The sequence below is a fragment of the Odontomachus brunneus genome, unplaced genomic scaffold (assembly GCF_010583005.1).
Source record: "Odontomachus brunneus isolate Ranch 3 - 2012 unplaced genomic scaffold, Obru_v1 Obru_scaffold_015, whole genome shotgun sequence".
NCBI classification, from domain to species: domain Eukaryota; kingdom Metazoa; phylum Arthropoda; class Insecta; order Hymenoptera; family Formicidae; genus Odontomachus; species Odontomachus brunneus.
In genome coordinates this window covers 1,258,642-1,286,271 of record NW_022639465.1, presented here as the reverse complement: position 1 = coordinate 1,286,271, position 27,630 = coordinate 1,258,642, and the positions used below count along the sequence as shown (strand labels likewise).

At 42.7% G+C, this 27,630-nt stretch overlaps 1 protein-coding gene across 6 annotated transcripts in view; it reads right to left on the bottom strand.

Annotated features, from left to right (window-relative positions):
- Window positions 1-795: 795 nt before the first annotated feature.
- Window positions 796-27,630, bottom strand: part of LOC116841404 (disco-interacting protein 2 homolog A-like) — a 45,942-nt gene continuing 19,107 nt past the window's right edge. Inside the window, exons 4-17 of one of the 6 annotated variants that reach the window (XM_032809286.1) lie at window positions 26,353-26,580; window positions 22,633-22,788; window positions 17,202-17,396; window positions 14,040-14,541; window positions 12,750-13,086; window positions 11,751-12,564; window positions 11,236-11,666; window positions 10,866-11,097; window positions 9,128-9,240; window positions 8,599-8,985; window positions 8,165-8,500; window positions 7,225-7,521; window positions 6,423-6,979; window positions 796-5,867 (exon numbers count right to left, since the gene is read on the bottom strand). In XM_032809286.1, the coding sequence (XP_032665177.1) occupies window positions 5,615-5,867; window positions 6,423-6,979; window positions 7,225-7,521; window positions 8,165-8,500; window positions 8,599-8,985; window positions 9,128-9,240; window positions 10,866-11,097; window positions 11,236-11,666; window positions 11,751-12,564; window positions 12,750-13,086; window positions 14,040-14,541; window positions 17,202-17,396; window positions 22,633-22,788; window positions 26,353-26,580 (4,838 nt within the window). In that variant the 3' untranslated portion in view covers window positions 796-5,614. Of the gene's footprint in view, window positions 5,868-6,422; window positions 6,980-7,224; window positions 7,522-8,164; window positions 8,501-8,598; window positions 8,986-9,127; window positions 9,259-10,865; window positions 11,098-11,235; window positions 11,667-11,750; window positions 12,565-12,749; window positions 13,087-14,039; window positions 14,542-17,201; window positions 17,397-22,632; window positions 22,789-26,352; window positions 26,581-27,630 lie in introns of all 6 variants that reach the window. The other 5 variants (XM_032809285.1, XM_032809287.1, XM_032809288.1 and 2 more) reach the window with 5 other exon arrangements.

Below are 27,630 nucleotides of genomic sequence, written 5' to 3'. Positions count from 1 at the left end.
ATCGATTATGTTCCTTAGCAAGATAGATCCTACTGTCAGACTAATCTTGCACTACTGAAAATGCAGTAAAATTGAAAAGAATTTATATGAAAGAAGAGGAAACGAAAACTATAATATTCTCTCCGTGTAGAGTAACCATAATTCATGCGTAAACGTCCGACCCTGCCTTCTTCTTTTTCTCTTCCTTCCTGCAAGTGCAGGAATATATTCTCCTTTCCGAAATCCAACGCGCTCTCGAAGAGAAGTAACGATCTTACGTGTCTCTCCGACGATCTCGTCGCATAAAGCATACGATACTTACTCCACCAACGCCCGGTTTCTTCGGCATCAAACGTTTCCAGATGCATTCTTAAAGTGTATTATCATCGGCCAAATTAGAAAAACACGAAACTCCAAGTTTGGACGAAATTGAGATACTCATCTCGTTCGACTTGTCTCAGACAGAGAGATTTCGCGTCGTTTGAAAAATTTCTCGTAAAATTGGAATTTTATAAGTTGAGAAGTTCTTCAATTTGGCCGATGAGACTCGACCGCCTTCTCGAGACCGAAGTCAAATTATTGCTTGCTAATCAATTACGAGCCCGGGCGCTGATGGATCAGTCGCACGCAACATTTCAATAAAGCGTTTCTAATAATGAGGATAACCCGAGGAGGCTCTGCGGATCCGACAACCTGTTAAATCAAAGTTCCGCCTAAAACCCTCTCGCCCTAAGTCTCTTCGATAGCCTAAAATTGTTTCCTTTTACTTTTCTTTCGTTACGGTTTATAGTTTTAAAATACGTAGTTGCAAAGTTCTTATAAAATATTTATTTATATAATCCATTACGCGCGCGATAAGGATAAAGGTTCGGGATCACCGTGACCACAGCTTCGCGCGAGGTCGAGGATATCGGGAGGATCTAAGTGACCGAACGATTTACCGGATGTCCGGATTTCCCGTCGTTACAATCGACGCTATCGTAGTTACAACAACCGCCTGTCGTCCGATGTAAAAATCATCTCTCATTGCACATTCCTACTTTCCTCGGGGAGGCATTTGTGTAGTGTTATACATGTATATCTTCCTTTCACGCACGGAGAAGGACAAATTGGTGGACATTGTCACGAGCTCGGCGTTCAGAACCTCGAAACTCAGAATCTCAACGCGCGCGTGTCCCAATCTGATATTCCACGAGTGACATTTCACGAGTTCTCTTCGTAATTACATCTCCCCGCGTGGATCCCTCCTCGGAGAGAACACTCCTCTCGAGGAGTTTGGGAATCAACTTCTGAATTTCGAGGCGTTACCGCATAATGCATTCGAGGGAGTTGAATCGCAGAGCGAAATTCTCCAGGAATGAACCGCCGAAAGAACCGCAGAAGCACCATCGCGTTCTCGTAGATAAACAAAAATGTTCTCGTAGATGAGAGAGAGAGAGAGAGAGAGAGAGAGAGAGAGAGAGAAAAGCTTACGGCCAGTTCTTTCCTGGAAAAGGGGTTCTAATTTATTCAAGAGCCAGTTGCACCAACGCATTAATTAATCATGCTATTAATTTTTTATCTTAAGGCTTCTGAGTTTCATCGCCGCGGTCATCTTGACTGATGAAGTCAGAAGCGAAGAAGTGCACGCTCAAAATGTTTAGAAAAGCATTTAAACAAAAAGATATGCTCATAAAATCACACTCGTAATTTATGAATTGCGTCATTTTATGAACATATATTTTCATTTTAACGTATTTTGTAAGAATTTCGAACATATATATATTTTCTAGCTTTTGACATCATCAACCTAAATGACTGCGAGGAGAGACCTATTCTGCAATTTTTTAACGCATGTGTTATGTGTCGTCACGCAGGTATGATATATATATATATATATATATATATATATATATATATATATTTAAAATAACTGCGCAACGATGTCAACAACGAGATTGTCATTAAAAGTTACAGAATTAGCGCAGTGCAGCCCGAAGAAAATCGAAACAATTGAATTGTCAAAGAAATCGTCATTAAGGAGAAAAATGCTATAAATCGAAAGTGCCAAAAGCCGTGGAGCAGCAGAAAGAGAGAGAGCAAAAAAGATGAGATCAAATATAATTAAATAATTAATTGAGACAATAAATAACCGTGTAAATAACTTACATCCTTTCCCTGTTTACATCATAAACTTAACGGCGATATTCAGCTAGACGAGGAGTCACTATTTCCAGGAGGAACAAGAGACGGGGTGGGGGAAGAGAGAACGAGATAATAATAGCTAATTAACCAGAATTATCAGTGCAACCAAGCCTGTGCGAACGTCGGCTATTTACGGCCGTGCGTCTATATCCGTGCGTAAAGGTGCGGAAGTAAACGCGAGGAAGAAGTGACATGGCACGATAGCTTAATAACACAACGCCAACAAGAACAAGAAGGAGAAAAGGAAGAAGAAAGGGAAGAGAAAGAAGGCAGGAGATAGAAATAAACGGTCGCGGGAGAGGGAAAGTGAACGAACGAGTCGTGAAATAGGGGCAACACGTGGGAGGAAAGACGCCGAAGGCTTCGGCTCCTTCTCGTTATTACGTATTTACAAGGAGCTTCCTGTGTTGTGGACCGCCACTGAGAGTCCGGTTACGATTGATAATCGTCATACGCCGCGCGTGCGATTATAAGTCACTAACAGCCATGCGTATATTGCACTGACGAAGTTGTCACCGATCATGGTCGCGTCGCAGCGGTCGCGAAGCGACCAAGGACGGAGTCGCCGAAGCTCGTCCCGTGAAGTTTCTCAGGTGGGCGGAAGTTCGTCTCTCCGCGAGGCGAGGCGAGGCGAGGCGATTGTTCCCACCTGCGTCATCGGTCAAAGTAAACAAAAGCTCTGCTCTCCCTCCTTCTCCCCTTTTACCATTCACATCGTCGAGATAACCGCCGGGACAACTCGACTGGGAATAGGGGAGCTACTGTGAGAAACCAACTGACGAACTTCTGCGCTCCGCTGTTATGAATCGTGAACGATGGCTCTCCCAAGGTGTTTGTTTTGCTTACTTCTTTATTAATCCGCCGAAATATGTGAGTGCACTGCCGACTCGGATCGTTCCCGCGCGCGCGGATCAAATGATGTCGTGAGACAGACGCCGGCGATAATCTGCGGAAACATCCGGAGCTTGTCTCCTTCCCAACGATCAGGGACAATTACGATCAACGTCACGTCGTCTCTAACGCGACACTCGCTGCCAATCGTTTACGCATGACGGGTACACGTGTAGTCATTATAATCGCAGTGTCTCGCAACGATACATTATACGTTGTATGTCGTCGTTATGTTAAAATAAGAATATAAAATTAAAGATCTATCAACAATTGTACATATCCGTAGAAAAGGTCCGTGAGTAAAAAAAGGTCTCCTCCGGGCAAGTTAAACGCGATCGACTTTCGGGCGTCTCGCTCTCAGACTCTTCTTCACGGGAACTTCGCCTTTTCAGTACTAACGTCAATAAATCGTCAAAACAGTCCCGCTGTGAATTTTCGCTCTCTTCTCGTGTAAAAACGCATGTGTATTTTATACAGAATATTTCGCGAAGCATAGCTGTATTAAATTTCTTACAAATTAGATTCGAATCGTGTCTCTCTTTGATATAGAAAATCGCTGTTATCAATCTAATCTCGATATCTCTAAGCGTAGGCCAATGAAAGACGTTGATTTCCCGATAAGCGGGCGAACGAACGACTTGAGAAGGAGGATCGATAGCCCTAAAGTCGATATCGCGTGACACATCTACATTCCTATCTGCAAGCTCGAGCTAGCTCCGTAATTATACTGATTTGTGCGGGCGAAGTTGGGATAATTGAATGCCGGATTAAACCAAATCCTCTAAGTCGTAATTAAGTTCACGATTTCTACGCGCATTGCTGAGCGCGCTGGAGACTGTAAGATTCGTAGAAATGGTTACAAGAGTGATCCGCCATGAATCCTTTTCGCGAATCACCGTCTCGCGACGAAATCCTTCGTTGTCCTCGCCGATAAACTCCGCGCACTCGAGTTACAGCTAATTAACGCTCGTGTTTTGGCAGAGGTGAGCGCTCAGCAAGCGCTCAGTGATCATTTTCTGCGACCTGAGACACTTTCTTCGGGTTCTCTCGATGTATCCAGAATGAAATATCAATCAGGAGCGACGATCACTGAACTTTTATCAAGCGCCCGCTTCTGTGCTGAACACTAGGCTGAGGCAATGTGTAAAAAGACTCCAGAATGCTCGTCGCGCACGCTGCACAATACAACGTATAAAGACTTTGGCTTGAGATATACAACATCGCGATGCTCGTGTGCGTGTCGCAGCCTAACGCGTCCGAAACCGTTCGCCCAACCGTGCAGAACTCGATATTAACACATAACCATGCGACTTCATTTTACGCGTATTTACTCTTTCCACACCTTTCCGTGTATTTTCGCTTCGGGAGCGTCACGTCGACGTCACGAAGGGAAGAGTCTATCGCCGTCATCCCGCGACTCGCAGGTAGGACGCGGAGTGTTATATGTACAAATGTGGAGCGCTTGTCATTCGATCCTCCGAGCCGCGGGATAACGCACCGATGTGATCCAGCTAAGTGTCCCGTCTTTCTCTCTACAATACTCGTCTACGCTGCGATGTGCCTCGCATAATGAAAATCAAACGGTTACACATTAAGTGCGACTGCAGATGGATCGGTCGGGTCTTGTGTGCATCGTCCTTCGCCGCGCAAATGCAAAAGAATCGAATACCGGGATGCTACGGTGCTACGTGCTTGGTCGATGCGTCGTCGAGTCGCTCTAAACTGGACAGTCGGCCGAGTATCCGCGCGACAGCAAGCCCCGCGGATTATTTATGACTTTATCCCGAATACACATGACTTATTATCGATTTCATGATTCGTCATCGGTTTCGTTATACACACCGACCGTTCTCTATCTCGTTATGTGTCATATACGCGTACGTAATGTGATACTAATTCACGAATGTGATCGAAGTGACTTCCCAAGAGAGGGAGGATTCGATGGCAGTTGGACTTTTCGAGCGCATTGGGTGTATCAAGTCTGCTTGTGCGTACCTCTCGCTAATGGTAACGCTCGCTCCTCTCTGTTGGAGCGCGTTAACGTTCCTCGATACGCACAGTAGAACTCCATTGATCGGAATATATGTTCATTCTCTACGTATTCATCCCATTTCCTCTATTTCAAATTATTCACTCCAACAACGAATCTCGCGTTCGGCTAATTGGCTAAAACGTATCTTGCCGGGAAATATGCACTTGTGCGAGGACGCACGCATCTACAGAGTTAAGAGTCTGCGCGATGTCGCAGATCCAAATGGCAAACCCAGGAACTGGGGTTTGAATGTGAACAAGGAAAACGAAAGAGAAATCCGATCTAAGCGAAACCTTCGTGAAAAGAAGGTTTGGACCTATGATGAGACGTACGCGAGTCGAGGGAAACGAGGAACGAGAAATGTTCCCATTATAGAGTTCTCTCTAAAGTCGCTCGTCTCGTCACACTCGACGCGGAATCGTCCTCGCGAATGGAGTTCCACTGCAGCCTCGGCAGGTTGTGCAAGGACCGCCGACGGGGAGTAAGAGGGCGGAGAACGGAGGGAATGGCCTTGCTGCGCACACCCGTTCACATATTGTACGCCACGTAAATCGGGTCGAGCTGGTCCGCCAGGAAGCCGTCGCGCAGGTGCATCCGTTGCTTCTCGCCGCGCGAATTGATGGGTACCACACCGGGGTCCACTACCACCACCACGCCTACCACAAGGTGATGCTCCTCGAGCACGGCGCTCGTTACCAGAGCCACCAGATCGAGGGCCTCGCTCTCGCTGCCGTCCAACTCTACCACTACCACTAGGAGGTTGGTCCATGTGAATACAGCACTGGAAAGATAAGATGTTCGATCGATTGATAACGAATGTTCAATTAAATTAATTAAATCGTTATATTCGAGATATATATCAGAAAATGAAAGAAAAATAAAGCCTATGAGATTCAACTCAATTAAATTAATACCTTTTAAATTAGCCCTTCAAATCTCGGTTTCTTATTTAAAAATTTGGTCTTATTTTAATAGAAAGATATAAAAAAACTTAAATAGTGTTTAAAAATTTTGATTTAAATATTGGTTTTAATATAAGAAGAAATTATAAGTTATATTACAAAAAACTAGAATGATGTAAATCAAGTTGTTTATACTTAAAATTTTGCTATAAAATAACCGTACAAAGGAGTTTCGACGAATTAATACAAAATTAATTAAAAATGTCTTTTTTTCAATTTCTAATATTAAATGGCTCTTCTATATTTTCTAAATTTTTAGAAATAATTATATATCGTAACATATACCTAAAGATACGTCGAGGGACTTAAAGAGTTAATGAGATCAACTCATCAATGAAACGTCAGTGAGAAAATCCAACTTGAATTTAACTTACCACTCTGCTATTTTCTTGTGACACCTCATGACGCTGTTCTCAATGTCTATCGGATGGTAGCGCATACCCCGCAGTAGTATAGCTTCGTCGAGAGCGCCGACGACGAATACAGCGTCGTGCAGCTCCGGATCGCTTGGCACGAGGTCAGCCTCGGCCGCGGACGTGGTATCGCCGGGTACGTCGCTGATCACCGACTGCTGAACGCTCTCAGTTCTCCTGAGGAAACCGAGGTAACCGGTTCTCGCGTATACCTCGTTTGTGTTGCCGGTAACCAGCCGCGCGTTAAAGTGATCGGCGTAGTCGCTCTCATCGCCGTAGATCGTGAAGTAGCCGCTGGCGTTGTGCGACGACTGCACCCAGATCTCACCCAGGTGCGAGTCGCCACATTGACCCTTGGTCTCGGGATTCGCGATGATCACTTTCACGCCAGGCAACAGTTTACCTGACTCCATCAAGCACAATGAATGCGGACTGCCGCGTTCCACCAGAGACACCCGGTCGTTGCGTAACGCACGTAGATCCACATAGACTGTTGAAGGCTCCGGGCTCGATGCGCCCTGTCAAAAGATTCCACGGAATTAGAAATACAAATCCACACATATTTTATATTAGTTATCGCGCACAAATAATTTTGCATATTTGTAATTCTAAATTTAAATAAAAACGATATTAAATATTCGTTTGCGATACAAAATTGTGATGCGATATATCACATTCATTGGAATTCTTAAAAAAGATCGCATCGCGATACAAAATTTGATCAATCGCAACGTCTATGAACGCCCTAAATTAATCTTATTACCTGCAAGCAAATGGCAGTGTTTACTCTGCAACCGAACGAGGTGGAGACGGCGCGCGGACTCAAACCGAGGGCTGAAAACAGTTTGCTGAAACTCGTCGTCAACGCTATTCGCGGCCTTTCCTCCGCGACAACAACGCACGTTCTCACGCAAGCCAAACTGACCCCTCGGGCTTTGAGCGTATGAACCGATGAGCCGAGTCCTTTCGTGCACAACTCCATGACACCATAGGAGCAAAACGTGTCTCGTACTCTGGACTGACTAACCGCCGACAACCATAGAGCGGGGTTGGCCTCCACCTGGTGAAAAATTACGAAGTAATTGAATTAAACGAGTCGGAAATAATTGTATAGTAAAAATTGCTGCAGAACTTTGTAACCGAGAAACATTCTGCCTTAACTTATTATTTTTCGTCTTCACATGTGCTAATTATATTTTAAAAACTAAAGTACTACTACACGGAAATAAAAGATTTAGTTGAATTAACCAAATATCTGATCGAATATGAACGATTCAGAAATTCCGATTGAAGTAACCTGAATTCTGTTTAAGTTAACAAAATTTTTGGTAGATTAACCAAACATGTCTGGTTATTTAACCAGATATGTCTAGTTAAATAACCAGACATGTTTGATTAGTCTACCAAATATCTTGTTAACTTAAACAGAATTCGGGTTACTTCAATCGGAATTTCTGGGTCGTTCATATTCGACCAGATATTTGATTAATTCAACCAAATCTTTTTTTCCGTGTAGGAATTAATCTACTACTACAAAATTTATTGTTCTTTAGCAAAATAAACGCTATTGGCAGTCTACGTATCTATATTATTAGAAAATATATTTGAAAAAAATTAGTATGAAAAAAGCTATGCTACTCTTTCTGTATAAAATCAAGAACAATATTATATTAGCTATATGCTAAGCAGAGATTAACACCTACCTCAGAAGGTGGTATCAATATGGAATGATGTCCGCTGTATATACTGCTGAGACACCACAAGGCGAAGCCAAGCCCTGAATACGGATCCAGACAGAGAGCGATGTGTCTAGAAGGATAAAGTTCGCACGCCAGCTTCATAGCACGGCACAGTGAGGTGACTGCCGCGTGAGACATCTTGATGCCGGCAAGCATACCCGTCGTCGAGACGCTGAAGTCCAGGTAGGCCAACATCTCCGCGGTGGGCGCCCGATACATCACCGGCAGCTTCTTCTTTGGCATGTCGTCCATATCCAGGATCATCGGCCAACTTTTTACGTCGACCACGTTATTCGCTTCCTACGATATAAAGAGAATAATGTCAGTAGATGAACTACGTACACACTTCGTTATCGTTAATTGATTGAGTAATAAATGAATCAATCGTCCTCAATTACTTTTGTTTTCAGCAGCTTCAGGATGTTCTGATTGGTCAACACGAGGACAGACTTGCTGACGTCCACGATCATGCGAACGGTCGGCAAGGTAGTCTGTAGATTTTGCGGATGCGGCGGCCTAATGGTCACCGGCACAGCACCGACATACAAGCAGCCATAAAACGCACATATCAGATCGGTGCCAGGTGGGAAGATGAGCGCCACATGGTCGCCTGTATTGACTCTTCCACGATCCAAGAGCAGGTTCCCGATCCTCTCGGCCTTCTTGTGCAGTTGCGAGCAGGACAACGAAGTGGCCACGGCCCCCTTCGCGTTCAGCGATGTAAATATCACATGGTCCGAGGTGCTGACGGCGCGCCATCGTAGGATTTCAGAGATAAACTGATACTAAAAAACAGTATTCGAATGAAATGGTACGACGAGAGCTGGTCTTCTTCTTTCAACACGTGTCAACGAGGACGAAACTGCTCTGTACAAGAGAGAAAACCCGTTGTTTGAAAATAACGAGTCTTATCAGACTGTCACGAACCTTTTTGGCATTGTCGCTGTCCTCGTCCAAGACACCCATGTCCCGTCCTTGCGCCGAGGCCAGTCTATTACCCTGGACGATGTTCCCCACCATGACACTGGCCGGACCAACGTCTGCAACAGAATCCCCCGCTACACGCCCCCGCACCACTCCGTTAGTAAACCAACACAAACACTCAACCCAATAATGAGTAGCTCACACACTCTCCCCTGACTGAGGCCGGAAAATCAAAGCTAGAGCAATCTGGTTCGCCAGTCGGAGCCGACAATACAAGCGTTCCATCAACGGCGCTTTCTTATAGGTTTGGAAACCGTGGGCTCGTCGGGCAACATGATCATATCGAGGTCCGAGGTTCCGGGAATCCTTAGATAGATATGTCGGTACTCTACGATTTTCTGGTGCCTTGGATTTCAAGAATCCTAAGTTACACGATACGTGGATCTTTTCGGATTATGCGAGTCGTCGGGTCCGTGACACCCTCCTCTCGCTGCCCTCAAATCCTTGAACTCACGGGCCTTCCGCTTTAACGCGAATCTTTGGATCCACGGATGCTTGAATTCCCGAACAATTACTGGACTTGTGAATCACCGTTACAGTCCACAGATCCCAGACTGACTGCACATTGTGTTAAAATGCCAAAGTAAAGTCGAAAAAGAAACAAGAAAGCATCGAGCTCTGTGAGAAGCTACAAAGTCTTCCCTGATGCCAAAAGAATAGCTAAATAAAAGGCGGAACCTCTGATGGCTAAAATCAATAATGTTTGCGTAGTGCGCTACGGGATATTCGGAACTCAGCCAAAAGAAAGAAGGATAACTAAACAGTGTATCCATGCTAAGCGTAATTAACCGTGTGAGGGTTGTTAATAGAATGCCGGGGGTGTGCGATAGCATCGTATCCCACTGTTTTGATTTCTTGTAAGAAACATGAAATAGATTTTTGAGCAGTATTTCTCGAGAAATTGCGACACGACGTTACCGCACACTCTATATAGTGCCTCAAAAAAGATAAACTTGTGATATTTAATCGTGAAGAAATGTGTATGCGATAATTTTTTGCGCGAATAAGTTGATGTATTGAATTATTATTACAAGGGAGAACACACACGATGTGCATAAAATAAATCTTACTGTTACGAATTTCATATACTTGTTTTTTGAGACACGCTGCTGCTGTGTAGATAAAAGTATTACTAGACTAGTGTTCGCCAAATCTCTGAAGCCTACCAACAATTTCGTACAGATGCACGGACACTTAAGTTCCTTGGTGCTAATAAGGATTCTAAAAAGAGCGTAATTTGTGATTATCAGCGCATTTTTTTCTACTCTTTCCCCTATCTCTTTCATTCTCTCCCCCTCTCACTCCCCCACTCACTCACTCTCTGTCTTTTTCTTTCTTTATTATCACTGTCTCCCTAGACAGTTCACATGCAGCACAATCCAAAAAATTCTTATATTATTTTCAATCGTATTATCACATTCCCCAATTATTTAAAATATAATCAGTTGCTAAAAAAAATTTCGCGTTTAAATTTAATACAATTTTTTATATTAAACGATTAGAAAAAATCTTTTAGATTGCTGCATATTTTTTACACTAATTATATTGCTTATAAAGATTCTATTGCAAATACTTGCTGACACTTGCACGATTTGCATTATTTAGGTTTACGTCGATACCTGTCAGTCGTATCCCGATAGATATCGACGTGATACCCGTCAGTAAACTTTGCTTCAGTTACCTGAATGCACTTCGCGCGGTTTTGGTAGATTGGTGACACAGGTGTGGGGACAGAGCAGCACGTTTGCCGGATGCAAAGCGCCCTCGAGGAAGCGACGTTTAGTCTCTGACAGATGAATACCGCCCAGAGGTGTCTTGGGCAGATAATTAGGTGGCACTAAGGCGAGACAGTATATTCCTACCGCGTGAATCGAATCGACCGCTTGCAGCACTCGAGACATCCACTGGAAGCTCTGCAAGAAAAAAGAACTTTCCTGAGGATATATGTCAAAAAATTTGTGATCGTTATAGTTTTATAGCAAAAAGAGGTAAAATAAACATTATAATTTTTTCTCAATGAAACAAATGGAATATTTAATTTCAAAACGCACCTCTTCCTCGCTACAATCCGGCCGCTGTTCCGCGACAACGCATATCCTCTCGTCTCTGAGGACTCTCACGCTGAAAACAGCGATTCTGCCGCGGTAAATAAATTTCATCGGCTCAACCGCCAGCACAGTGGCGATAATATCGTCAGCGTTGTGCTTCCTGCCGGTCACAGTCATTAGACCATCGCGCGAACCACAGACGAAGACGAGCCCTCCGGGACCGAGGAAACCCAACAAGCCAGAGCGTGTGTACTCCACGTCACCGAGAGCTGTACTGTCGGCTTGCAATGGCGACACTTTAAAGGTGTTGTTGGTGAGTCCTTGCAAGCCCCAATATTGGCTGCCGGTCGCAGAACTGTGAACGCAAATTTCTCCGACTTCATCCGTCTTACAGATAAACGGTTGACCTTCCATCTTAATAACGACTACTATACCTGTAAGAAGCATAAAAATAGGTCGTCAGTGAAGATGTCATACGGAGATTATGAACAGACTACTAGACTCGTGGAAGGACTTACTTCCAGGCATGACTTGTCCGCAATCTTGCAGCGTCAACGACGTCAGAGAGTTTTCCTGATCCACTCTGACGACTCCGTAACTTAAGCCAGACATGGAAAGAACTCCACGACCGGTGGCATTCACTCCCGCACGTCCCGGCCTTCTCACCGAGACTGTCAGGGCTTCACTGGAAGAGGCGCAAGGGCAGACAGCGTCCGGCCTGAGTCCTTTTGACTGAAATACTGAGAGAAACTGGTCACAGGACGACAGGGACCAGGGATTCGCTCCATCTGCGACCAGCAACAGCCTCAGCGATGCCAAAGACACATCCTTGTGGTCCTTGGTAGCCAACAGACCCCAGTGGAGGTCCCGCGACTTAACGACGGCCACACTGGCGCGATGCTTCGTAATCATTTGCATCCAACTGGCGGGGTTGACTTTCATCAGGGCGTAGGGAATAAAGATCACGTGCATTCCGTTGAGAACGCTGGTCAAAGTGCTGTGCCAGAGGCCGACTTCTCGTTTGAAATCCAACACGCAGACGGCGTTCTCGCCCTCGGTGTACCCGCAAGCCTGTGTAAGAGCGCGGCAATGGGACATCATCGCTGCTCTAGTAATCGTCACACCCATTACGGAGCCGTCCTTATCAGTAGTGTACTCGATGTACGCGGGCGTGTCATCGGTGAGACGTGGCGGTGGCAGCCAGTCCTTGGGCGTTTTGCCTAGATGTTCGGTGACGAACCAGTGCAGCTTCGGCCAACCCTTGAAGGCCACTACCTCGCCGGCAGCCGTCTTCGGCAGACCCTTCAGACATGCTTCACTGGTCAACGCCACCTGGAAACATCGTTAGATATTATCACTTGCCAAGGTCGTGGGGAGTTGTCTCACGTTAGTTGCGCAACTGAACACTTTAATGTAAATCGCGATGCAAATCGGGAGACTGTACAGCTTGTTGTAATTGAGCATGCAATAGGAAGGAATGTTGTCGAACGGATAAGGTGCTCTGGTATTCAGCTTACCTGAATTCCACAGCTTCCTAGAAGGAAACCGATCTGTTGGGAACCCGCGTCGCGACGAGTCAGAGGTACCTCAATGGGCACTGGCACGATACCGGCCTGCAGGCAGCCGTAAAAGGCGCACATGAAGCTGATCGGGTCATTGTTCGGATAAACGAGGGCGATTCTGTCGCCGGGTTTCAGGCAACAATCCCCACCGCGACTTAGGGCCTTGTTGAGAAGAGTATAGGCGATCTTATGGGAGCGGCTGAGCAGCTTTCCATACGTCAGCGTTACGCAAAGCTTGCCGTTAGGGTCGAGAACGGTCGCCACCGGCGCTTTGTACGTCGCCGAGCCATACCTGGAAACAAGCGGCGAATTCCCACATGGATTACGCGAACTTTCCGAACCTATGTAACCTTGGATCCATTGATGTATGAATATTTAGACGTAACATGTGTCCGGCAATTAAGGCAAAGAAATTGTATTTATTTTCGGCAAGGAGAAAGTTACGACACTTTGAGTTGTTCGCCTCGACTCGTCACGATTTAGCTCACGCATGTTTGCTTTGTGTAAATCTTGATGGTTGAAAGTGATGCAAAAGATTTATTGTGTTTGTCACACATATATAAAATAGAAAACAAAATTATCCAGTATCCAAGAATTGATAATTTTTTACGAATAAAATAAGTATTTTATATTCTCTTTTTAACTTTTAATATTCTTTTTAGTATCTGTCTTCCTATCAAAATTTAATAAAAAAATGACAAATCTTTTGCAGCAGCCTAATGCAATTTTATCTAATACAATATTATCTACGACATCTCTTACTTGTCTGTGATATATTATTGTATCATTTTAAGAGCCTTTCTCATTTAATTTAAATCGTAGATTAAAGTCTTGCGTAAACACTGTCTCAATTTTTTTACTTCATACATAATAACTTTGGTTTGTACACCTAAATACTGGATATATATGAATATTGTAATTTCAATAACCGCATAGAATTTTTGAGACGTTGAAATAATACAGTGCCGCAAAAAATCCTTTCAAGAATGCTATTTTAGTTCATTGCACACATCACAGTTCCAGTGCGAGCTGGTATAAAGTATATTTTGTTTCTATTTCTTAGGTCGTATATATTCAAAGAAGTCGCAACTGAATTATACCATAAGCGCAGACTTTTCCCTTTCCGCTAATTATACTTTCCCTTCACAGACTATTCCATCCAAATATCCAAATGTCGATGCCTGAATCTTTGGATCCACGATGCTCTCCGGCATCATCTTCGAGTCTAAGCCGAGGACAACTCACCTCTGGATTGCGGCCTCCAGGGATCTAGGCAAGCCTGATGGCACCGACAGGGACTCACCCACCGCTGACGTCATGGAGCCTCCCTCGGGTTTCGGGGCGTTGGGGTCCTTCGGATTAGCCGCGATCTCCAGCTCGATGTCGTCGTCTTCATAGAACTCCGGCAGCGGCCGGCGCTTCGGCCGCTTGAGCGTGTTCAATAGCTGCTGTATCTTGGCGGAGACCTTCCAGCGACCGGTGGTGCCGGTGTTGTTCTGATCCTCGACCACGTGATAACGATTCACCCGGTCGGCGCCGGGCCGTCGCGTCGCCGACTGCTGTTGCACCGTCACCGGGGTGCTGCTGGTGTGGGTGACATCCGGCGGCTGGATGTTGCAGTAGGCATGCGGCGTGTACTCGGCGATGTCCGTGATGTCGGCTCCGGGCGGCCTCCTCGCCGGCGGCCTCGGCGGCGGCGGGGTGTCCCGGGCGGAGCCGGTGCTGCTTGTGTCCGAGAGACCAGTACCTGTCGGGAAAGATCGACGACAACTTAGGACCATGGCATACAGGAAAACTTAAGCAGTAAGCAAACTGACTGGCATACAGAAAGACTTAAGCAGTAAGCAAACTGAGTCGCAGTCGCTGATTCTTGGACCGTGAGAAGAATCAGCGACTGTGATCGATCAATTTGCTTGCTGCTTACGTCTTACTGCTCAACTTTTTCTGTCCGCACTGAAAGAAAAATGTATGATACTTGGAGCTATAATAGCATAGTAAAAAGATTATAGTTAAGAATATTATTTTTATGGTAAATTTCAGCATAATGTTTGTAATATTTATAATATAAGCATAGTATAACTAACCCATGTAAAACTTTTACCAAGAACTATAATTATTTGAAATAAAAAATATAGTAAGGTTGCAAATATTGAATGGTAAGAGAAATTAACTATTTTATATAGTCAATACAATTAGAATATTTGGAAAATATAGGTACATGTAACTATATTCCCAAAGCGTTTACTATATATATATAGAGTAATAAGATGGTGACTACAAATCTGTTTTAATTCTGCTATATCTTTATGTTTAGATGAACTATAAATATATGTTTGAGGCCAAAACGAACTATAAAATATAATGAGATTATAGTTATTCCAACTATTTTTTTCTCTCAATGCAGACGACCCTTGCTCACTTCGCGACGTTTCGTGCATGTGTCCGTCGTGACACACAAAAAAACTTGAGTAGTAAGACGTAAGTAGTAAGCAAATTGAGCAATCACATTCGTTGATTCTTGGACTGTGAGAAGAATCAGCGACTGTGATCGGTCAATTTGTTTACTGTTTGCGTCTTACACTGAGAGAAAAATGTATGATATTTGGAACTATAATGGCATAATAAAAAGATTATAGTTAGAAATATAATTTTTATAGTAAATGTTACCATATTATTTGTAATATTTACAATATAAACATAGTATAAACTGACCCGTATAAAATTTTTACCAAGAATTATAATTATTTGAAATAAAAAATATAGTAAGGTAGCAAATATTGAATGGTAAGAGAAATTAACTATTTTATATAGTCAATACAATTGGAATATTTGGCAAATATAGATACATGTAACTATATTCCCAAAAGGTGCTTTACCATATATATAGAGTAATAAGATGGTGATTATAAATCTGTGTTCATTCTACTATATCTTCATGTTTGGATGAACTATAAATATATGTTTAAGGCCAAAACGAACTATAAAATATAGTAAGATTATAGTTATTCCAACTATTTTCTTCTCTCAGTGTATTGCTTAAGTTTTTCTGTGTGTCACGACCCTACCAAGAAGCGTCACGCGCGCTAGTTCCTTCACGTGCCAGTGCGCGCAATGCGACGATTGCACACACTTTTCGTATGCACGGAAAAGAAAAATTGATGCGTATTGATTATCGGCGAGTCGTCCGGCGGAAACTGTCAAGGACATGCGACGCCACGCCGGCGAGTCATACGGCGCGGCGTGGTCGAGTTGTACGCAATATACGCTCTCGTTACGCCCGTTTTCCTTTCTTTCTCGCTTTCTTCGACATACGCGCGCGGGAGAACAGATGCACCAATTACGCTCGCGACCTTAACTACAGCGTACATTGTGCTCCCGTCGTCGACGACGTTACGCTCATTCGAACAAACGACTTTGAAACCCGCGAACGTTACGTATTAACGGTCGTTACTTGAGTCTTATGCGAATAATCAGACCTGAATTCAGAGTTAGATCTAAGTTTCTTATTTGAATTTTATGTATTACGTTGCACTCTTTGTAATCGCGATTCAAATGAAAAACACTCGCGTCTCTATCATAAATAAGTTAAAGTAATTAATATCATATATGTTAATATAAGAAATAAGTTATAACATGTTCACTCTTGCATACATTCACATTATGTAAAGAAAAATGTCCTTCTTACGTTCCTTTAATCTTCTCCTTACAAGTTATTTTAACTATTCTCTTCCATGTATTTGTTTTACTATTCTTTGTTATTTTTACAACCGTAATTAAAGTCAAAATAACAAACATGAATGTAAGAAAAAAATTGGTGAGTGTCAATTGTTCGAATGAGCGACTTTGAAACCCGCGAACGTTACGTACTAACGGTCGTTACTTGAGTCTTATGCGAATAATCAGACCTGAATTCAGAGTTAGATCTAAGTTTCTTATTTGAATTTTATGTATTACGTTGCACTCTTTGTAATCGCGATTCAAATGAAAAACACTCGCGTCTCTATCATAAATAAGTTAAAGTAATTAATATCATATATGTTAATATAAGAAATAAGTTATAACACGTTCACTCTTGCATACATTCACATTATATAAAGAAAAATGTCCTGTTAAACTTCCCCTTACAAGTTATTTTAACTATTCTCCTCCATGTATTTGTTTTACTATTCTTTGTTATTTTTACAACCGTAATTAAAGTCAAAATAACAAAACATGAATGCAAGAAAAAAATTGGTGAGTATCAATTACTCAACATTCGTAATTCATCGACAAGTAATACACCAGGAATGAATTATCTTTACACCGAGTTCAGAGTGAACTTTCTGGGATATGTAGAAAATGTTAAAATTAACATTGAATGTTTTACTGTCTAAGAACCCGGCGCAAAAACGAACGTGGAGACAGTACCGGTAGGTCCACCCGCGCCAGGGCTCTCCTCGGTGACGACGCTGTCCTCGTCGCTGCTGGACTCGCCGCTATCGCGTCTTTCCCGATCGGGGCTCCTGGCCATCACGGAGGTCCTCTTGGACGGCATCGGCAAGGATGGTTTCGGCCGTCCCTGCATCGCCGCCAGCGCTTGCTGCACCGCCTCCTGGCGCACCTCTAAGCACCGAGAATCGATTACATGTGGCAGACGCGAGAGCGAATGACGCGAGCGCGGGGACACCTCATCCTCGCTTTCGCGTCGTCATCCGTTCATCACAATCATCGTCGTCGTCGCTGTCGTCTTCGTCGTCCTCTTACGGCGCTATTTATACGTACACGCTCATCATGCATACTGCGCGCGTCCTCGTGCACTTACGTCGTCGACGGTCTAAGTAACGCGACGCTTTCGTAATTGGATATGCACACATCGGGAGGAATCACGAGACGCGCTCGCTCAGACGTGGAAAGGTCGAACAATCTCGATTAGACCCTGGCAGCCGTACTGGGACTTGCCCGACGGCAGAAGCGAATGATCGCGCCGTAACTTCTTCTCGCGCTGCACGTTGACGAAGAATGGGGGGGAAGGAAAGTGCTCTCGCATGCCGCCTCATGAGTGATACATTTGTTTAAGTACATTCACGTCGGTTAAAGGTAAACGCACGACGTAAGAAGCAGCCTGTAAGTGTCTCGCACGGCGACGATTGGCGACTTCGAAAGTGAACTGTCGAGAATCGTGCGCCGTAATCGACGAACAATGACTTACATTTCTATTCTTCAGATTCTTGGAGTGAAATTTCGAGAAATAGAATGACAGCCGTGTCACCGGAATTCGAGTGATTTTTCACTCACACAGAGTGGATCCTCCACTCTGAATCGTTCGTTTTCACGCAAAATTGAAGAGGAAATCTGATGGACTCTATTGTCATTGAAATATGAATATAAATCTCTAATCAATTAAAGCATTCTTTTGTGTAAAATTAGAGATACAAGTGAAAGATTTATTTATACGATTTTGAGTCGCGATATTCTCTAGCAGTATTATCTAGCAAATATTATGAAACTTTACCCAAAAAATGTTGGCTCGACTTTAGCAAGCAAACCGAATTTTTATTTTCATTCAACATTCTTGATTGGAATGCTAAACTTACTACGATTCAGAATGCATTTAAATAAATGTGACGCTTATGATGAAGTCATGATAGAATTGTGGATATATAAACTTATGAAACACTCGAAACAAGTAACATTTAATTGCATGCGGTGTGTATTTTTCTATGTGCTGTTAACCTTGTTATTCTCGAGGGGGCCATCTGCATTTTCACCATCGCAGTCGAGTGGATTCTCGCTCGCTCTGGGCGAATTTCGCTCCAAGAAACTGAAGTAGCTAGGCAACGTAAAGCTACTCTCTTAAAGTGAATCAGTGAGTAGTCACTGATATCAGTTATAAGTATAGCACTGAGCAGTTTCAGTGCTGTATTTATAGCTGCAAACCAGTGTATATTTACTGCTTTCAACGATGTTTCGCTGATTCACTTTGAGAGAGTATGAGAACGATCCTACGACACTCATGGGCACGCTTTTTACCTGGTGACTTCGACTGGGTAATTACACTCTAAATTTCTTGGAATGAGACTTCACTCCAAGGTAGTGAAAATTGCGCCAGTCAAAGTTAGAGCGAGAATTTCACTCCAAACGAGTGAAAACTCATTCCAAGCGAGCAATTTTTTCACTCGTTTGGAGTGAGTTCTCACTCGTTTGGAGTGAAGTTCTCACTCTTAATTTTCACTACTTTGGAGTGAAGTCTCACTCCAAGAAATTTAGAGTGTAGGGTCGAGCCTCGCTCTCCGCCTGTGATAACGCGACGGCCGGAGCGCGACGATAGTTGCATCCAACGTGACCGATGCGCCGCGCGTAAACTGCAATATAATGCAGGTAACGTTCGGTCACCGGAGTCGCCGTGCATTTCCGGGTGAGGCATACCCGCGTATCGTTATTACGACATCATGCAACACCGGCGCACGCGGTTTGTTACTCGCTGCATTCGCGCGCATACAGGGTGTCCCAATGGAAAGTGTAGAGGAGACCGGGGCTGTGTATGTGCCTTTTTTAGTATTTATCTTGAGAAAGATAGTGCCACGGAGAAAAATAATTTGCTGGCTCGGCAAATCTTCTGCTGATCTAGCAAAATCTTTTCGTTATTATATGAACAGCAAAAAGATTTGCTAAGAGTACTAATCACTATTTGCTGAATATAATTTGCTGAATCTACAAATTATTTTGCTAAAAGAACCATGATGGATTTATATAAGCAGTTGCAGTTTTGCTCCGATAGCAAATAAATTTGCTAAGGATACATTATTTTGGATCAATAGCAAATTAATGTGATTTTTACGATAAATACACTCAACAAATTTTTTCTATCCTGGCAACGAAACTACTTCTGCTCTGATAACGAGTAATTTGTAAAATTAATTAGGTCGACTAAATTTTTTTTATGTCACTACGAATATGCAGTAGCAACGACAATTTTGCTAAAAGAGCAAAATTATTTTTCTCCGTGTAGATACAAAATCGCGAAATAGACCTTTTAGAACATAAATACTTTTCCCTGAGTTTCATTAAAATCGAGGTAATATTATAGTTAAGAAATAGAAAAAACTGACTTGGCAATAGGAAAGTAAATTTTCGAGCCTCTCGAAAATTTCTATTAATATTCTTCATTGTGACTGAATAAAATTAGGCGATGTGTTACGATGAAAATTCTTCCTAGGATGAAATTTCTAGCTAGAATGAAATTCCTTGAAAGTGTATGATATATTATTTCTAGTAAGAAATGCAATTTTCATTCATGAAATAATTGAAATAGAGCATAAGATAAAGTTGACCAATAATTAAGAGCAGAGATGTGGAGACTTCTCGCGGAGAATCTACTAATCAGAATACATATTTTATATGTATAGTCTTTTTATCCTGCGTTAATGAGGGACTGAATTTGATGCAAGAGCAAGATACCTATGTTGCTGCACATTCGTCTTTCGGTAACAAAACAAAGTTAACAAAATCGTGGCGAATATTAATATATAGAAGAAAATTGCCTCTATCATGTTTATATACAGTCAGTCAGAACAATTAGTTACCTGAGAAGTTCTAAAATATAAGACATCTAGTCCCGGTCTTCCCTACAATTGCAATACTTCGCTTGAGCGTTAGTAATAAATATAATGACCAAACCCGTATGATCTCACATACGGATATTATTAGCGTGCGATAATCAAGAGGAGATCGAGGAAAAGACTCGTCGTTCAGACAAATAAATATCTCTGCTGTTAGTGGAGGGAGGATGTGTCATCGTTGTGGTTTTGCGGTTTGCAATCGCTACCTACGTTCGTGAGACTCGTTTGTCTAAAGGGGGAAGAGAAAGAGAGAGAGAAAAAGTGTATTCCCTACGTGTTTCTCCTTTTGAGACGCCCTATACACCGTAGTCACAAGCATCTATCGACGCGGATGTTCTTGAACCGACTTATCTCTTCTACGAGGTACAGCCCGTCGACATCGGCCGATAACGGTGCACCAGGTGGAAGATTGCCTACATTTTGCGTTAAGATAAATGAACTTCTCTTTATCGGCGCTTCCGAACCAGGCGGGTTTTTCTCTCGGTCATGCGAAACGACATTTCACTCGGAGGAGAGCCGTAACATGAGCGGGAAGGGGAAAACAAGGTGCAAAGCTTTAATGAAAAACCTATTTCAAGGCTCAAACCAGCCAAAAGAGACGGCAAAACTGTACACATCCGCAATAAAGAACACCTTTCAACACACATCTCACGGGAGTGACGGATACTTATCATCTCTTGCCTGATCTCTGAAAATGATCCCATGAGTTGCCCGTTCCGTCTACACGCAGAAAATTTTTTTTCAATAATATATATATATATATATATATATATATATATATATATATATATATATACACATAGAGTGTCTCAGAACTCCATGATGACCCTTTGTGAGAACAGATTGAGATGAGCAAGAAAGTCCTGTGCCGTTTTGCGATATTTGCAATAATAGTCGAGATATTAATTAAAAAAGATTGGTGAATGATTACGCGCAATATGGTAGATGAGAAGTGGCGCCGTCTACCGTTGTATACTTATACATTAAATCGAACTGAACAAAAAAGTCCTTTACCATTTTATAAATGACCACATAGATTTTTAGATATTAATTAAAGAAAATTTGTGCATTATGGTATACAATCATATATGTAACAATTTTCTTTAATATTTAAAAATCTATGTGGTCATTTGCAATGTGGTAGGGGACTTTTTTGTTCAGTTTAATTTAATGTATAAGTATGCAACGGCAGACGGCGCCACTGCAGCTCACCTACCATATCGCGCGTGATCATTCTTTTTTAATTAATATCTCAACTTTATTATGTATCTTCGACTCTTATTATTGCGAATATCGCAAAACGGCAAAGGACTTTCTTGCTCACCTCAATCCGTTCTACGTTCTCACAAAGAGTCATCATAGAAGTCTGAGACATCCTGTATATATATATATATATTCATCCAGAAGAGACAAAATTTATATGTGATTGTGGTAATGAAAGTAAATTATAAGTGATTGTAGTAATGATAGTTTGATCAGATATAGGGGAAGTCATAGAGCTACATGGTCCCAGGGATATGTTGTTTATATACTTTTTTTAGTATTTATCTTGAAAGGAATAACAGATACAAAATCGCGCGATTCTTTTAGAATGTAAATACTTCCCTGAGTTTCATTAAAATCAGAATAATATTACAGATACACTGAAGGAGAAATTGCCTTAAAATTAACAAATATTTCTTTGAGGGGTGCCATTAACATATTTACTTAAATCTAAATTACCTGATTTAAGTAAACAATATTTGGTTTAAATAAAGAGAATTTAGATTCAAATAAATATGTCAATGACACCCAATCAAAGAAACATTTGTTGATTTTAAGGTAATTTTTTCCTCAGTGTAAGAAATAGATGAAACCGATTTAGTAATAGCGCAAAGTAAATTTTCGAGCCTTTCAGAATTTTCTATTAATATCTTCCGTCAATGAATGTTTAGATCTTCAAGAAAAATTTTCTGCGTGTAGATTTTTTGCTTGTCTTTCTACGCAACCTCCACGACATATTCTGATATATTCTTCATTGTTCTTCTTACATGTGGTAGCTACTGGTATTATCGAAATTTTTAATAGTTTTGCAAGGACTTAAGAATTTAGTCAAAAACAGAAACCGAAAAGTCTAACCGAAAGATTCGTTCGACGGAACGCTGAGCTAGTGTCACCCCTTTCTAACGGGGTCGTCTGTCGCACCAAGGCAACTAGGACAGCGATTCGACTATGCCCAGCATCCGTCTACGTGTACTCACCGGAATGGTATCGGCTCTCATTGCGCGTGAGTCTGCGATTGCCGCGTCTCGCGGCCGCCGCCGCCGCCGCCGCAGCCGAGTTCGAGTTCCCGGTGTTCCCTGTGGAGCCGCCAGATCCCGGGGGACTGGCGATCCCGCCAGGCACTAGCCGACCGCCTGCATGCAACACAACAACAACAACGGCACATAGACAGAGATGGGGCGCTGCTACGAGGTGTGGCAAGGCGCGATCGTCGCGTTTTGTCGCTCTTTCTCACCCTTCTCGCCGCATCCGGATAAACGAGCGGCTGAAGCATTGGCGTCCCGGAAAATTGGGGTTGGAATTAATATAGGATTAGCGGTGGAGCGCGCGCGCGTTTCCCGTCTCTCCGCAATCGTCATTAATCGCAAGCTTGATCCCGAAAGCGAGACTTTCCAGACGCGGTGGAAAGCGTGGGAAGAAGCGAGCCCGTTTATGTTAATGATCCTAGGAAGAGCCTCGCCGGGGAGAAGCCGAGGACCCTCGACGATCCCCAGCGCGAGCGTCGAAGATCCTCACAGGTCTTGGAGCGTATTGCAGGATTCCATGCGGTTAGTCGCACCCTCGCGCCAAGCTCTCCTCGAGAGATCCTCGACGACGGTTCGGCTCGCATGCCACAGTAGCGTGTTATTTATCCGGATGCGAGGTAATCACCTAATTGCGACCACTGACGACTGGCCGTTCCACCATCGGATGCTGCGTCGAGTGCGTGTGCGACTCGTATCGATCGTCCGTGGCTCGACGCAAGAAACGCGGAGGAGGAGGAGGAGGACCGTGGCGGCGTCGCGATTCATTCAGAGTAATCGCGGTGATTTCAGGATTTCAGTCGCGCGTGTCGTCCCGTCATCGTCGTTGTCGTCATCGTCGTGTGAATTTATCAGTCTGACTTGCCCAAGTGTCGACGATCGGCGTTCGCGAAGAGCCGACGCGTGAAAAATAAGTTAAAAAGAATTCTTCCTAAATCTCCTGCTCTGAAGGACCTGCTAACGGTATTGGACATTAAACAATTCAAATTTCTGCTGACCAAAATAATTGTACAGAAAAAACTTTCTTTGAAAAGTATCTTTCTTCTTCATTTATTCATCTTCAAATGAGATTATACAATATTAAGGGGTTTATTCACCAGATATATATTTTTAGAGCAGCCAAAGGGCTGCTTATATTATCTACTATCTATTATTTTCATCACAAGGAAGCTCATAAATTTATTATATAAACTATTTATTGAAATTATTCTTATATATTTATTTCACTGTCTAAATCTGAATGTTAATTTGAAATTACTCTCGTGATATTATCTTACTACGTTTCACCCAGTACAATGCTTACTTAAAGCATAACATAGCAGCTTTCTGGCCTACAATCAACTATCACACAAAAACGGTATAATGAATACTATTTTTTCCTTCTATGCCGCGGTTTCTAGAATATAGCATTTATAACGGAAAGTTTTTTATTTGGATGCTCTCACTTTATAGTTATACTGAAATAATAGTTATTTAAATCGTTTCTATCGTAAAATTATGTGTGCAAAATTGCAATATTCATATTATTACAAAACATTCTTATTGTTCAAAAATAGTTTTCATTCATGGAAAACACATGAATTATTGGATTGAGAATATGGCATTTTTAGATATCGCGCGGAAGAAGATACCGCAGTATCACTAAAATAATTTATTAATAATTACATTGCACTTCTTATGAGACTATTACAATATAAATTGAAATGGTAACATTGTTGAAATTTAGGAATTTATAAAGTACTTCCAACAAAATTATATATCATTGCTTATGTACGTAATAATTGTTAATTTGAGTATAAGTAGATACTTATCTCTTTTCTGTGCGACAAATCGAGAATCAAGAATTAATTAATCGTGATATATGTAATCACAATAATTGTATCAATTTATGAAATTAATTATTCTTCAATGCATAATCAATCAAAGTTTAATTAGTAATTAATTTCGTCAATCGATTAAATCATTTGTGTACTGAGAGGAGAGAAAATCTCATTAAAATTATAAAGTTATTTTTGGTATATATATAGTTATCAACTATATATTTTCTTGTGGTTCTAACGAAACAATAGTAGCAGCAATATGTATGTAAGATTATTATCATTGAAATTATAGAAACACTTAGTAGAAGAATGATTCTTTTGGCTATAACTCTTTTACTATACAGTTATAGTTCCAAATGTCAGGCATTTTTTCTCAATGTGATTCCACATATAACGATTGATTAGTTTTAACTAATGATTTGTCGATTATTTTGGCCAAGTCAATTAATTAATGTCCAACAGTATCTGCTGATTCACAGACATAATTTAGCACGGCAACGCGGCGCGCAGAAAATAAACAAAAAAAGAGAGGAGCTACCTAGACTGCCCGCTCAAGAGTCTGTCAGTCCACGGAGACGCGCGACGCGTGAAAAATAAATAAAGAAAATTCTCCCCAGAGATTCCCTGCTGAAGAGCCGTAACAAAAAAGAAATTGAAAAAGAAGATTCTTAGATTTGCTGTCTAGGAAGAACTAGCTGAAGAGTCGAATGTCCGTGGTCCATAGGATCCGCCGATATCGAGTATCAAGAGAATTCGCGCGGTCGAGATTTCGCGATATCAAACGTCCCCCAATTGAGGAAGATTCGTGAAGCGCGCGCACACAAATCTCCGTGGTGGTGTGTGCAACGACGAGATATCAGTGATCAGCGCGGGCGAGAATCTCTATTGACGGTGGACCACGTGAAAGATGGAGGTGTTGCGTTGCACGCTCGCGGATACACGACGCAGTCGGCTGAATAGCGAGAATGCCGATGGATAGCAGGCAAACCAGGCAGGCAAGCAGGCAGGCCAGGCAGAGGCAGGTAGGTAAGTAGGCAGGCAAGCCGGCCGGCCGGCCGGCTGGCTGGCAGCAATCTTGAGTCACCCGAAGGTGGAACAACCGGTCCCGGCTACCGCCTGGCTATGTCAAATTACAAAGGTATCTAAAGGTGCAAAAGCGTCTCTCGAGGCAACACACGCGAGAAAAGGGTATAAAGCAGGCACACAGGCTACACGAAGAGAGTAGTGCAAGCGTATGTACGGACGAATGGAATTCGTTCGCGAGGACTCCAATCCGCTCTCGAACGAGTTTCCACGGGGTGCAGAGAACGTGAAAAAGAGAAAAAGAGAGAAAAATCATTCCACAGGATCCACATCTATCTCTCTTCAAATGTGTGAACGCGACTATACAAATCGGTAGAGGGGGACACGGGCAACGAAATGAATCGATATCTCGGCGGACCGATTAGACTCGAATCACCTCTCGACTAAAAAGAGAAAGAGAGACAGAGAGAAAATGTGTGTGTGTGTGTGTTCCCTTCCAGAAAAAATGTCGATAAAACGGGCGGAAGAAAAATTCTCACAATTTATCTAACTTACACACAACGGACCGCGACAACGTATCAGTTCGAGGAAAAACGATCCGGACAGAGAGTTCTATCTACTCTAAGAGATGTCTATCATCTAATTTTCTACTCCTCTATCTCGACAAGAGTAGAACGCGCGCCGAAAGCTTGGAACCAAAGCAAAATCGAGCAACACATAGAAAAAAAGAGAGAGAGAAAGAGACACACACGCGCGCAAATCAATAATCGCCGCGTCGTATCGCATTCGCGAGTCCGAATCGCGATCGGTGGCGTATAGTACGTGGCGCTACCTGAGTGATAGCGCTTCTCGTTGTGCGTGACGCGCCGTTGCGTGCGCCGTGCACGTGGCTGCGGTCGGCCACCGCCACCACCATCGCCACAGTCTCCTCCTCCTCCTCCTCCTCCACCGCCGCCACCGCCGCCGCTGCCACCGCCGCCGCCGCCGCCGCCGCCACCTCCCCCGCTCCCATAACCCGTTCTCTCCAGCCCTCCACCTCCACCACCAGCATTTCCAGCCCCTACGATCCACATAGACGCGTATGCACAGAGCCGTTTCGTTTCTCAGACACTCGTTCGCTTTCGTGTACATTTTATCGTTACGTCATATCCGTCTTACACCGACCTTCGAGCGGATAAGCTGAGGAACGGACATCGGTAATTGTTTTTCCCGATAAAATACTCGGGAGACAAGGATATATATTAGGGCTGCTATATTCAAACGGATTTAACACTACCCGGGTATCCGGGTATCCAAGTAACGGATAAATATGACACTTCAAATCCGCGTAATGAGATACGATGAGATGCATGAGATAAATGAGATACGAACAATTGAAACATCGGATCCGGATCTAATTCGCGGCGGAGTCGACACCGACACGTAATGCAAGATTACAATTGCCGGGAGTTTGGATTTAAAACTAGTTTGGGCAAAAATATAAAACGCAAGGATATCGTAAGTAATCTCGCTGGCTATTTGTCTCTGAGCCTGGTGCCGTTAGGCGTGTTAACGGTCGGAGAGATGAATATATATTCTTCATTATTATTATTATCTATTAATGTTTCCCGAGAGGAACATTAATAAATAATAATAATAAAGAATATTTATTCATCTCTCCGACCGTTAACACGCCAAACAGCGCCAAGCTCAGAGACAAATAGCAAGCGAGATTTATAATATTACTTACGATATACTTGCGTTTTATATTTTTACGCAAACTGGTTTTAAATCCAAACTCCCGGCAATCGTAATCTTGCATTATGTGTCGCTGTCGACTCCGCCGCGAATTAGATCCAGATCCGATGTTTCAATTCGTATCTCATTTATCTCATGCATCTCATCGTATCTCATTACGCGGATTTGAAATCTTAGATCGGATTCGATCTCGGATACCCGGATAATCATTTATTCGGATGTTAAGAGCCCTAATATATATATATATATATATATATATATATATATATATATATATATATGTGCGTGTGTGTGTGTGTGTGTGTCCCGAATCTCCATGATGATCCTTGGTGAGAACGTAGAACGGATTGAGGTGAGCAAGAAAGTTCTGTGC